We start from the raw sequence: 13269 nt of genomic DNA, 5'->3' as shown, positions 1-13269 counted from the left end.
CGTTGCTCCGAGTCCTCCAGCCCACCGAGTCCTCCTCCTAGAGCGGCCCCAGAAGAAGCGCTTCCTCCTCCCTCTCGGGAGCCAACGAAACCGACACCCGGAAGCCTAGACGCCCGGAGGTTCTGAGCGTCGTGTTCGGATCTCCTACCGTTACTCTTTCATTCACCCAAGAAATGATTTCTTGAGTTCCCGGCCTTTGTCAGAGAGATGAACGAGGCACGGTCCGTGTCCACCTTAAGGACGGTAGGACTGGAAGAGCGTTGTTTTCCAAGGTACCTGATGCCGCGCCTCCAAGGAGCCGAAAGGACGGGAGGCCGCGTAGAGGAGGGGACCGTCCCCGAGCCTCGCCGAGCCTGCGGTGTAGACACCCCTGGTGTCTAGTGGTTGAGGATCTTCTGTTGACCGAGCATGGTGGGTAGAAGGAACGCTCCGAGCAGAAAAAACGTGGCTGTCGTGAAGACATCTGCGCGTGCAGGGTGCGTGGGTGCCTAGAGATGAAGCTGGAAAGGTAAGCAGGGGCGAGCCTGGAGGGCTTCGTGTGCGTGATAAGAAATTTAAACAGGATCCTGAGTAGCCTAGGCGGTATTTTAGGGTTTTATTTTTGTTTTTGTTTTTTTGTGAGACGGAGTCTAGCTCTGTCACCCAGGCTGGAGTGCAGTGGCTAGATCTTGGCTCACTGGAGCCTCCGCCTTCCGGGTTCGAGCGATTCTCCTGCCTCAGCCTCCCGAGTAACTGGGATTACAGGCGCGCGCCACCACGACTGGCAAATTTTTGTATTTTTAGTAGAGACGGGCTTTCGCCATGTTGGCCAGGCAGGTCTCGAACTCCTGACCTCCAGTGATCCTCCCGCCTCGACTTCCCAAAGTGCTGGAATTACAGGCGTGAGCCACCACGGCCGGCCTAGGCAATATTTTCATCTGGACATATGAGCTTGGATTTGCACTTCGAAATACACCAGGTAACCAGGTTGGGTTGAGGAGGAAAAGTCTGCAGCCTGTTTGGGTATGGTGACAGAATCGAGGCGGGGACGGCCTGACATGTGTTTATTGGTGAGCAGTATTGTGTCTCTTCCATTGACATGTAACTCTCATGAGAGCAAGGACTATTACCTCTTTAGTTCATTTCTCTTACCCAGCACTTAGAAGAGCTACTGGCCTGGCACATGGTAGGTTCTTTCTTTTTTTTTTTTTTTTTTGAGATGGAGTCTCTCTCATCGCCCAGGCTGGAGTGCGATGGCGCGATCTTGGGGCCCACTGCAGCCTCCGCCTGCCGGTTTCAAGTGATTCTCCTGCCTCAGCCTCCCAAGTAGCTGGGATTACAGGTGCCCGCTACCACGTCTGGCTAATTTTTGTATTTTTAGTAGAGATGGGGTTTCACCATGTTGGCCAGGCTAGTCTGGAACTCCAGACCTCAGGTGATCTGCCCATCTCAGCCTCCCAAAGTGCTGGGATTACAGGCGTGAACCACCGTGTCCGCCTGCTAGGTTCTTTTTGTAAGATTTTTATGTATTTATTTTTTAACTTAGTGTTGGGGTCTCGCTGTGTTGCCCAGGCTGGTTTCGAACTTCTGGGCTCAAGCAATCCTCCCACCTCAGCCTCCTAAACATAGTAGGTTCTTAAATGTTTTGATGGGTGAATGAATTAATTGATAGTTGACAGGACTTTCTAACTGGATAGCAGATGGAACTGGGAAGTAGAGAAGACAGATTACTGAAAATTGGAAGAACGCAAATATGGAATCCTGTTCAGTGGGTGTTCGCTGAGCCCTTCTTGTGCAAAAGGCTGAAGCGGGAAGTGCAAAATAGGCCCCGGCTGCTGGTGTACTCCAGGGAGGGGTCCAGAGCCCAGAATCTGCCCATATACACCAGTTCTAGGTCTTAGTCTCACCAACCTAAGATGTCAGTTTCCTTTCTGCCCACCCACCTGTCTGAATTTGAGAAGTAAGACACTTCTTTGTTTTGTTTTGAGTATTACCATCCACAGGCATAGAATCCATATGACTGTGACTTTAAGGCTGTATATTATTCCATTATATTGATGTATTATCATTTAATAAAACCATTCCCTGGCATTTTTGTTGTTTGTTTACCTTCACAGATAATGCAGGAATGAATATCTTCATGTTTTCCTTTTCTTCCATTATTTTCCCAAAGGAGTAATTTTTGTTCTGTTTTGTTTTGTGTTCTTTTCTTTTTTTTTTTTTTTTTTGAGACAGCGTTTCGCTCTTGTTGCCCAGGCTGGAGTGCAATGGCGCAATCTCGGCTCACCACAACCTCTGCCTCTCAGGTTCAAGTGATTCTTCTGCCTCAGCCTCCCAAGTAGCTGGGATTATAGGCATGCACCACCACGCCTGGCTAATTTTGTATCTTTAGTAGAGACGGGGTTTCTCCATGTTGGTCAGGCTGGTCTCTAAGTCCCAACCTCAGGTGATCCGCCCGCCTCGGCCTCCCAAAGTGCTGGGATTACAGGCGGGAGCCACTGCGCCTGGCCTTGTTTTGTTTTGACAGCGTCTCACTCTGTCACCCAGGCTGGAGTGTAGTGGTGCAATCTTGGCTCACTGCAGCCTCCACCTCCCAGGTTCAAGCGATTTTCCTGCCTCAGCCTCCCAAGTAGCTGGGAGTACAGGCACGTTCCACCTCACCTGGCTAATGTTTGTATTTTTAGTAGAGACAGGGTTTCCCCATATTGGCCAGGCTGGTCTCGAACTCCTGACCTCAAATGATCCACCCATCTCGGCCTCCCAAAGTGCTGGAATTACAGGCGTGAGCTATGATGCCCAGCCGAGTTAAGGGCTTTTTATGGAAGCTTGATCACGTAGACATGATCAGTTATTAACTCAATCTCCAGCTCTTCTCTCTTCCCCAAAGGATGAGGGGGGAGGCTAGAAGTTCAAGCTTAAGAGGCTAAACTTCAGATCCTGGCCTGGTCTTCCCGGTGACCAGCCCTCATCCTGATGCTGTCCAGGAGCCCAGCGAGTCACTTCATTAGAAGAAAAGGCACTCCTGTCACTCCGGATGTTGCAAGGGATTTTGGAGCTCTGTGTAAGATGCTCTTATTGGCCGGGCGCCGTGGCTCACACCTGTAATCCCAGCACTTTGAGAGGCCAAGGCGGGCGGATTGCTTGAGCGCAGGAGTTTCAGACCAGCCTGGGCAACAAAACAGCCTGAACAACATGGCAAAACCCCGTCTCTACAAAACAATACAAAAATTAGCCAGGTGTAGCGGTGTGTGCCTGTGATCCCAGCTACTTGGGAGGCCAAGGTGGGAGAATCGCCTGACTTGGGAGGTCGAGGCTGCAGTGAGCCAGGATCCCGCCACTGCAGTCAAACCTGGGGTCAGCATGAGACGCTGTCTCAAAAAAAAAAAAAGATGCTCTTATTACTTCTATCACTCAGGAAATTACAAGGATTTTAGGACCTTTGTGTTGGGAACCAGGGCAGAGACCAAATATATATATATATATATATATATATATATTTTTTTTTTTTTTTTTTTTTGAGACAGAGTTCGCTCTTGTTGCCCAGGCTGGAGTGCAATGGCGCGATCTGTGCTCACCGCAACCTCCACCTCCTGGGTTCTAGCGATTCTCCTGCCTCAGCCTCCTCAATAGCTGAAATTACAGGTGCCTGTCACCACGCCCGGCTAATTTTTATATTTTTAGTAGAGACAGGTTTCGCCATGTGGGTCAGGCTGGTCTCGAACTCCCGCCCTCGGGCGATCTGCCCACCTCGGCCTCCCATAGTGCTGGGATTACAGGCATGAGCCACCAGGCCCGGCCCAAAATATATAGTTCTTATTATGTCACAGTGCTTTTATTTGTTGAGCTATTTTTTTCTGTTTTCCCCATGAAAATGTAAGCTCCACCTTGGCGTACATTGTGCCAGGCTACTATTTGTAGGCAACTAATTGAGCACCTACTACATAGCAGGAGCTCAATTAGTATTTCTTGAATGAATTAAATCATGAGGGAATGAATGAGCCAAATAGGCAATGGAGGAGGAGACAGATGTTCCAAACAGAGAGGACTGCCTGTGTAGCGGAGCTGTGGCCACCGGGGGTTTGACAGCTGAAGGAAGGCCTATAGGGCCAGTGTACATAGTACATACCAGGAGAGGTAGTGATAGATGAGGAAGAGAATTAAGCATGGCTAGATCCTAATGGACCTTGAAGGCTGTGTTTGTTTTAAGGGCAATGAGAAGGCATGAAAGGGTTTGATGTAAATTGAGAATTGCTTTTTTTTTTTGAGATGGAGTTTCTGTCACCCAGGCTGGAGTGCAGTGGCACAATCTCGATTCACTGCAACCTCCGCCTCCTGGATTCAAGCAGTTCTTCTGCCTCAGCCTCCCGAATAGCTGGAATTACAGGTGCTTGCCACCATGCCCGGCTAATTTTTGTAGTTTTAATAGAGACACGGTTTCACCATGTTGGCCAGGCTGGTCTCGAACTCCTGACCTCAGGTGATCTGCGCACCTTGGCCTCCCAAAGTGCTGGGATTACAGGCATGAGCCACTGCGCCCGGCCAGAGAATTGTGTCTTTATAAGAGCCTTCTGACTACTGGGTCGTAAATGGATGGTAATGGGGTAAATGGAGGCAGGAGACCAGTGAAGCAGCTGTTGAAGTCATCCATGCACAGAGGTGACACAGGTTTGGACAAAATTGGGTGTAAAATATTTTTTTTTTTTTTTTTTTGAGACAGAGCCTTGCTCTGTTGCCCAGGCTGGAGTGCAGTGGCGCGATACTGGCTCACTGCAACCTCCACCTCCTGAGTTCAAGCGATTCTCCTGCCTCAGCCTTCTGAGTAGCTGGGATTACAGGCGCATGCCACCACGCCCAGCTGATTTTTGTATTTTTAGTAGAGACGGGTTTCACCATGTTGGTCAGGCTGGTCTCCATCTCCTGACCTTGTGATCCGCCTGCCTTGGCCTCCCAAAGTGCTGGGATTACAGGTGTGAGCCACCGCGCTCAGCCATTGGGTGTAAAATTAACAGGGACTACTTTCTATCACTATGTCGGAGGTGGATGACTATGCTAACTAGACTTGAAAAGCCACAGACTTCAGATCTCTTCATTGGCACACAACTGAGCCACCTGAGTAAAGCACTCTCCCTTCATCCCTTGTTGACATTCAGCAAATCCTGATGGTGCTTCTGCCATGCACCAGGCCTCTACCAAAGGCTGCAGCAAATATAAACATGACTGTGTTCAGGCTGCCCCCCAAAAAGGAGCCTCCTAATAGAAGGAGTACCCCCTTCGTCTTCCTGTGTCCCCTGCCCTGCCAGTGTTTGCCTCCTGTCTTCAGTCCTGTTTTCAGTCACCTGCTTCATATTGTGTCCATCTTTTTTTTTTTTTTTTTTTTTAAGAGATGGAGTTTCGCTCTCGTTGCCCAGGTTGAAGTGCAGTGATGGGATCTCAGCTCACTGCAGCCTCCACCTCCCGGGTTCAAGCGATTCTCTTGCCTCAGCCTCCGAAGTAACTGGGATTACAGGCACCCGCCATCATACCCGCCTAATTTTTTTGTGTGTATATATATATTTTTGTTGTTGTTGTTGTTGTTTTTAATTAAAAAGTAAACTTTAATGTCAAAAATGCAAACTTGGGGAGGGTAGAAAGATCACATACAAGGCTGTCACTTCACACTTGGAGGGTTGCACAGCGGCTGGGCAGAGGCGCATTTTTTGTATTTTTAGTAAAGATGGGATTTCATCATGTTGGCCAGGCTGGTCTCGAACTCCTGACCTCAGGTGATCCACCCGCTTTGGCCTCCCAAAGTGCTGGGAGTACAGGCATGAGCCACTGCACTCAGCCCCAGTGTCCTTTGTGCCCATCCCAAGGCCCAGGCAAAGTTAGATGCTCTATGCCTCTCTGAATGAACGTGAAGTTTTCTCCTTGAGGCTTATGCTAGTGAGCATCAGGGAGCCAGTTCCCCAACCTGGGGATTCTCTCAACGCTTACAGAGCTTACTGTATCAGTCATTTCAACCATCCAAGCCAGATAGGGAAGAATAACTCTTGTCTTTCTAACTCACGAGACTATTATGAGAAGAAAAATATTAGAGGCTTGGCCGGGCACAATGGCTCACGCCTGTAATCCCAGCACTTTGGGAGGCCGAGGCAGGCTGATCACCTGAGGTCAAGAGTTTCAGACCAGCCTAGCTGACATGGTGAAACCCCACCTCTGCTAAAAATACAAAAATTAGCCGGGTGTGGTGGCTGGCGCCTGTAATCCCAGCTACTTGGGAGGCTGAAGCAAGAGAATCGCTTGAACCCAGGAGGCGGAGGTTGCAGTGAGCCGAGATTGTGCCACTGCGCTCCAGCCTGGGTGGCAGAGTGAGAAACTGTCTCAATAAATAAATAAATAAATACCTGAGTGTGGTGGTGCACACCTGTAGTCCCAGCTTCTTGGGAGACTAAGGCAGGAGGATTGCAGGAGCTCAGGAGGTCAAGGCTGCAGTGAGCTCTTGATTGTGCCGCTGCATGCACTCCAGCCTGGGCCAGAGTGAGACCCTGTCTCTAAAAAATAATAAAAATTAAAGGGGCTTTGCAAACGCGGAAGGTGTCTGGATGATTCCCCTGCATGTGCAGTGCCTTGTTTACAATAATTTGCTTTTTCTGTGTTTATTCAACAAATATTTATTGAGCCCTCACTCTCTGCCAAGCCCTGTGCTAGATGCTGGATAAGCAAGGTAAGTCTCTGCCCTCAAGGAACTTACACTCCAATGTGACTCAAGGAAAAAAGAATTTGAAAGTTGCTACCTACCCAGTCCCCTCACTGCACAGAAACTGAAGCCAGAGGTATCCACATCTTTCTCCTTCCCATGCTCTGATAGCTCCTCACTGCTAAGCTCCCCATTGCCCGTGACCCCATGTGGCAGGTTTCCCGCCTGGGGTGCACTCACAAAATGGTTTATGTAAATAATATTGAAAATTGGACCTTCTGTGCCAATAATGGGGCCGTTGCTTTTTGAAAAACTTCCTGTTGATAGTGTCTCCTATGACTACCCCTGTCTCTGGCTGTGTGGTTTACAGATCCAGTTGCCTCTGCTCTTGCATTGTGAGAGTCAACAGAGGCAAGAAACCCCGATACTAGTTTGCTGCTGTTGGTGGGTTTTTTGAGACAAGGTCTCTGTCGCTCAAGCTGGAGTGCAGTGGCGCGATAACTCACTGCAGCCTCGAACTCCCGGACTCAAGCGATCCTCCTGCCTCAGCCGCCCCAGTAGCTGGGAGTACAGGTGCACGCCACCACGCCGGTTAATTTTTTAAAAAATTTTGTAGAGATAGGGTCTCGCTATGTTGCTCAGGCTGGTCTTGAACTCCTGGCCTCCAGCGATCTTCCCGCCTTGGCCTCCCAAGGTGTTGGGCTTACAGGCGTTAGCTACGCGCCCGGCCCCCCCCGTTCTAGTTACGATTTTGTTGCGGGCGGTGAAAAGTCACGTGGCCTCCAAGGTCCTAGATTTCTGAGGGGCGTCAGCTTGGCACCCTAATGCAGTGTGATCTCTGGCCAGCTACTCACCCTCTTTTTGCTGTTTTCATCCTGGGGGCTAACCGCCAAGACATGGCCGCCAGTTTCCCTAGGGAAGCCTCCGCGGAGGAAGGCAGCGGTTGAGGCACCTGGGAAGACCAACCTGGGAAAGGTCTCCCTGCGCGCAGTCTGCGGGCTGGAGGGACCGGCCGAGCCTGCGCACTAGCGCCCCGCCGGCGCTGCTGAACTGAGAGGAAGGGGCGGGGCGTCGCCAGGTTGTGCCAGCATCCGCCGGGCGCCGGAAGTGGCTCTCCGCCCCTGCCACTGGGCCATGGAGACTGTGGCACAGTAGATTGTACTGTGAGGCTCGCGGGGGCAGTGGCCATGGAGGCCGTGCTGAACGAGCTGGTGTCTGTGGAGGACCTGCTGGTGAGGCCTGGCCCGGACAGAGGGAAAGGGAAGGTCGGAGGGCGGGTCCTGAGGAGAGTCAGGTAGGGGCCGAACCCTCCTCCCGGCATCGGCTTGGCCGAGGGAAGCCGAACTACGGCTCCCGGCAGCCTCCACAGCGCCTGGCTCCTGCCCGGAGGGCCCGCTATGCCGCAGAGGCTCCTGGGAGTTGTAGTGTCCTGAGCCTCCACACCTCAGACTACGGGCCTGGAGCCCGACCGTGGTTAGACTGACGGGCTCTGGGATCATGCAGGAGCTGTGAGCTCAGGGCGCTCCTCCAGCGGTGGAGGAATACAGTGACCATCATAAGGTGTCACCTATTACTGCGTCCGGCACGGTGCTAAGGCATCGCATGCCAGATCTCAGTCTTTGTAGCTCTAGGAGGTAGGCACTACTTCTATTCCTGGACAATAAAAGGTCCAGGCCCGGCAGGGTGGGGCAGGATGGGGCCAGCAGCCTCAAATGAGGACCGCGTGGGCTGTTGTTGAGCAGTTCTGACAGCGTGTTTACTGTTCGGCCGCCGGGGTCAGCTGCTCCGGGAGTGGTGCCTGGAGCTGCCACCAGGTGGCATCTCCGCTCGGTACCGCCGGGGGGAGGGGAGACCAGGGGCCTCTGTCCTAAGAGCTGGCCCGCAAGCCCGGAGGAGCCGAAAGCCTGGGTCCCGGGCATGGAGATAGCAGAAGCTGGGGTGCCAGATACCGAGACCTGCAAGGGAAAGGGGGCAGAGCCAGGGAGATGGCATGTCCAGATAGAGAATGGTTGACGCCCTTCATTTCTAAATGATTCCTTTCCTCCCCTGTGGCAGAAGTTTGAAAAGAAATTTCAGTCTGAGAAGGCAGCAGGCTCGGTGTCCAAGAGCACGCAGTTTGAGTACGCCTGGTGCCTGGTGCGGAGCAAGTACAATGATGACATCCGTAAAGGCATCGTGCTGCTCGAGGGTGAGGTGCTGTACTCTCCCTTTCCCGCTGCCATCTGGGCTGCTCTGCGATATGGGCCGCGTAGTCCAGGCACCTCTCAGTTGTCTCCGGTAGATTTACTGCACCAAGGGCTATACTTAGCTTGACGTCTCCCAGTGAACTTTTGGCTACTTACCGCCCACCACTGTTTTGCCAGACAGAGTGTAGCATGTCAGTTCCCCCAGGACTGTCTTGATCTGGGAAAGTGACTTGAGGTCCCGCAACTAATCAGTTAATGGCTGAATTGGGACTAGAAGCTCCCGTTTTGTGAGACCTAGGCCCATGCCCTTCCCCCCAACACCACCACCGTGTTGCTTAGTTAGCAGCTATTGAGAATCTTTTGTGGCATGGAAGAGGTACAGAGGACTGTCCTACAAAATTGTGAGCAGATAGTGCTTTTTGTTTTTTGTTTTTATTTGAGACGGAGTCTTGCTCTGTACCCCAGGCTGGAGTACAGTGGCGCTGTCTCAGCTCACTGCAACCGCCACCTCCTGGTTCAAGCAATTCTCCTGCCTCAACATCCTGAGTAGCTGGGATTACAGGCGCCCACTACCACGCCCAGCTAATTTTTGTATTTTTTATAGAGACAGGGTTTCACCATGTTGGTCAGGCTGTTCTCGAACTCCTGGCCTCAGATGATCTGCCCACCTCGGCCTCCCAAAGTGTTGTGATTACAGGTGTGAGCTACCGCATCCAGCCAGATAGTGCTTTTTGGATGGGAACCCTATTTCCCATTGGTTTTAGGTGGGTCATCATTTGTCAGAGGCCACAATACTTAACCACTTAATATCTCTGTAGCTCCTTTCTTGTGTTCAAGTAATCATTTATAAGCACACAGTCAGTGTACAGCCATCCCTCTGTAGCCATGGGGGATTGGTTCTAGGAACCCCACCCCCACAGATACCAATAGCCACCCAAGTCCCGTATATAAAATCGTGTGGTATTTACATGTAACCTGTGCACCTTCTCCCGTATACTTTAAATCATCTGTAGATTACTTATAATACCAAATACAATGTAAATGCTGTGTAAATAGTATACTGTATTGTTTAGGGAATAATGGCAAGAAAAAAAGGTCTGTTCATGTTCAGTACAGATGCAACTATCTTTTTTTTTTTTTCTGAGTATTTTTGATCCATGGTTCGTTGAATCTATGAATACAGAATGCCAACTGTGTTAGGAAAGGATGCCTATTGAAAATCTATAAAAATGGCCGGGCACAGTGGCTCACACCTGTAATCCCAGCACCTTGGGAGGCCAGGGCAGGCGGATCACAAGGTCAGGAGTTCGAGACCAGCCTGATCAACATGGTGAAACCCTGTCTCTACTAAAAATACAAAAATTAGCCGGGCGTGGTGGCGCACACCTTTAATCCCAGCTACTCAGGAGGCTGAGGCCAGAGAATCACTTGAACTCGGGAGACAGAGGTTGCAGTGAGCCAAGATCACACCATTGCACTCCAGCCTGGGCAACAGAGTGAGACTCCGTCTCAAAAAAAAAAAAAATCTATAAAAATAAGACTCTTTCTTAAAAGATACAAATAATTTTACCCTATGTTTGTCTTCTTCGGCAATTCAGATTTTCAGGTTTATTCTACAGCAGGGTGTAGGTGTAGAAGAAACAGTCTCTCTAAGTGTTGCCTGTCTAGTTGAGAAGACAGTACAGACACTTAGGAAGATTTATAAACACCTGCAGAATTATTTAGCAGCAAATTCTAGTGCATACAGTACAGTTATCCTCTGGGAAGTCTCTGAATTAAGAAAGTCAGGTGGGGCCAGGCACCGTGGTTCATGCCTGTAATCTCAGCACTTTCGGAGGCCAAGGCCAGAGGATGGCTTGAAGTCAGGAATTTGAGACCACCTGGCCTGTCTCTATAACAAAAATTTTTAAATTAGCCAGGCGTGGTGGTGTGTGCTTATAGTCCCAGCTACTTGGGAGGCTGAGGCAGGAGGATCACTAACCCCAGGAGTTTGAGGCTGCAGTGAGCCATGGACATGCTACTGTGCTCCAGACTGGAGTGACAGAGCGAGACCCTGTCTCCATTTTTTGTTTTTTTGTTTTTGTTTTCCCTCCTGAGACTGAGTGTGCAATGGTGCAATCTTGGCTCACCGCAACCTCCGCCTACCAGGTTCAAGCAATTCTGCTGTCCCAACCTCCCGAGTAGCTGGGATTACAGGCATGTGCCAACACGCCTAGCTAATTTTGTATTTTTAGTAGAGACGGGGTTTCTCCATGTTGGTCAGGCTGGTCTCAAACTCCCGACCTCAGGTGATCTGTCCGGCTCAGCTTCCCAAAGTGCTGGGATTATAGTCGTGAGCTACCACTCACGGCCGACCCTGTCTCTTAAAAAAAAAAAAAAAGGAAGGAAGACAAAGTCAGGTGGGGTCTTCGGGGAAGGCTGATTGAAGGTGAATTTTGAGCTGATTTTTTTAAAGGGGGAGGGAGTCCTAACATTTTTTTTAAACAATAATTGTACAGCAGGCAGTTTAGTTAAAACCACAACAGCAGCACTTTGGGAGGCCGAGGCAGGCATATCACTTGAGGTCAGGAGTTTGAGACCAGCCTGGCCAACATGGTGAAACTCCATCTCTACTGAAAATACAAAAATTAGCCAGGCGTGGTGGTTGGTGCCTGTAATTCCAGCTGCTCGGGAAACTGAGGCAGGAGAATCGCTTGAACCCAGGAAGCAAAGGTTGCAGTGAGCCGAGATCACACCATTGCACTCCAGCCTGGGCGACGAGTGAAGCTCCATCTGAAAAAAAAAAAAACCACAGCAGATGCCAAAACTGAGTCACGCTGCCTTTGGCTTCTCCAGGGCCCCGATTTCCTCATTTCAGTTGGATGGACCAGTTGACTGTAATACTGATAAAAGGGATGTTCTGTCACTGGGGTGTTGGCACAGCTGGGGTTCACCCTGTCCCAGAGCTCTGGCTAGGGTGCTGGGAGTGACTGGAGCTGAAAGGGAGGCTTAGGACTGTGACCCTCCCAGGATCACAGAGGCAGTCAGAGAGTGGAAGGGGCCTCTGGGACACAGTATTAGGAAAGTATTAGGAAAGAAGCATTTCTCACCCTCTTCTCTGCCCCTCCCCAGAGCTGCTGCCCAAAGGGAGCAAGGAGGAACAGCGGGATTACGTCTTCTACCTGGCCGTGGGGAACTACCGGCTCAAGGTGAGGTGGGGCCCCCGTTCCCTTCACCCTCCTCTGGGGCTGCAGGACCTTCTTACTGTGTCCTCCAGGGTGGAGCCTTGGACAGCGGGAAGGCTGAAGGGGTGCAGAGGTGCAGAGCGGTGTCAGATGAGGACTCCGAGGGAAGATCAGAGTGGCGAGGGTGTGGGGAGGAAGGTGACGTCAAGAGACTGGGTGCAGGCCCAAGCCTTGCGCTGTTATCTCCCGCAGAGTTGGGGTTGTTTGTGGACTCTACTCCGTGGGGTGGGGCTGGAGGGAGGGAGGGGGTGGAGGTCGAGGGAGGAGCCCCCAGGGCTGAAGAAGGGAAGGCCCTTCAGGTGGGCAGGGGGAGTGGTGGATACTGAGGCGTAACCGGCCCAGTGGCTCACACCTGTAATCCCGGCTACTCAGGAGGCTGAGGTGGGAGGACTGCTTGAGCCTAGGAGTTTGAGGCTGCAGTGGGTTGTGATTGCGACACTGCCGTCCAGTGTGGGCAACAGAGCAAGACCACGTCTCTTATTTAAAAAAAAAAAAAGAACAAATGCTGCAGTGTGTATGACGCATGCGCTTTTCCCTGAACGCAGGAATACGAGAAGGCCTTAAAGTACATCCGTGGGTTGCTGCAGACAGAGCCCCAGAACAACCAGGCCAAGGAACTGGAACGGCTCATTGACAAGGCCATGAAGAAAGGTGACAGCCTCGGCCCCTTTGTTCAGCCCTGCTCTTCCCCACGCCTGGGCGCTTTGGTCTCTCTATAAATGAACCCCTCCAGGCAGCCCCTCAGCCCCACCCCTTCCAGTTCTTAGAGCCCCTTGCCCTGCGACTCCAGGTAGGGATGTGCCTCTGTTGAGGGGCAGGGCTGGCGGAAGGGGACGGTCAGGGTCCCCGCAGGGGCCGGGCTCCTGACACTGTCCCTTTCCTTCCCCAGATGGACTCGTGGGCATGGCCATCGTGGGAGGCATGGCCCTGGGTGTGGCGGGACTGGCCGGACTCATCGGACTTGCTGTGTCCAAGTCCAAATCCTGAAGGAGGCGTGGGAGCCCATGGAGAATGCTCCAGGAGGGCCTGTCCATCCTCGCTGTCCCCTCCCTGTACTCCCCCTGCACCCCTGTCTCTGTCCTCTGTGGCCTTCAACTAACTTCTGCTCCCCTGAGACCCATCCTTCAGCCCCAAATCATGTGCTTTGGGATGAGTGTAAATAAAACGGGGCTGTGGCTTGGGAACCCCCTTGTGTGCGTTGAGG

The 13269-nt window shown here is 51.5% G+C and overlaps 1 protein-coding gene and 1 long non-coding RNA gene across 2 annotated transcripts; both read left to right on the top strand.

Moving 5' to 3' along the window:
- On the top strand, positions 1 to 2070 carry LOC134761748 (uncharacterized). The gene is made up of 2 exons (XR_010140822.1): positions 1 to 508; positions 1652 to 2070. It is a non-coding gene; the product is annotated as an uncharacterized LOC134761748 (long non-coding RNA).
- Positions 2071 to 7429: 5359 nt separating this feature from the next.
- Positions 7430 to 13249, top strand: FIS1 (fission, mitochondrial 1). The gene is made up of 5 exons (XM_002817796.6): positions 7430 to 7887; positions 8711 to 8843; positions 11953 to 12029; positions 12611 to 12716; positions 12955 to 13249. Exons 1-5 carry the CDS (start codon positions 7843 to 7845, stop codon positions 13050 to 13052), a joined length of 459 nt encoding a protein of 152 aa, XP_002817842.1. The 5' UTR covers positions 7430 to 7842; the 3' UTR covers positions 13053 to 13249.
- Positions 13250 to 13269: the final 20 nt, after the last annotated feature.

Source organism: Pongo abelii, chromosome 6, assembly GCF_028885655.2.
Source record: "Pongo abelii isolate AG06213 chromosome 6, NHGRI_mPonAbe1-v2.0_pri, whole genome shotgun sequence".
NCBI classification, from domain to species: Eukaryota; Metazoa; Chordata; class Mammalia; order Primates; family Hominidae; genus Pongo; species Pongo abelii.
This window is presented reverse-complemented; position numbering and strand designations above follow the sequence as displayed.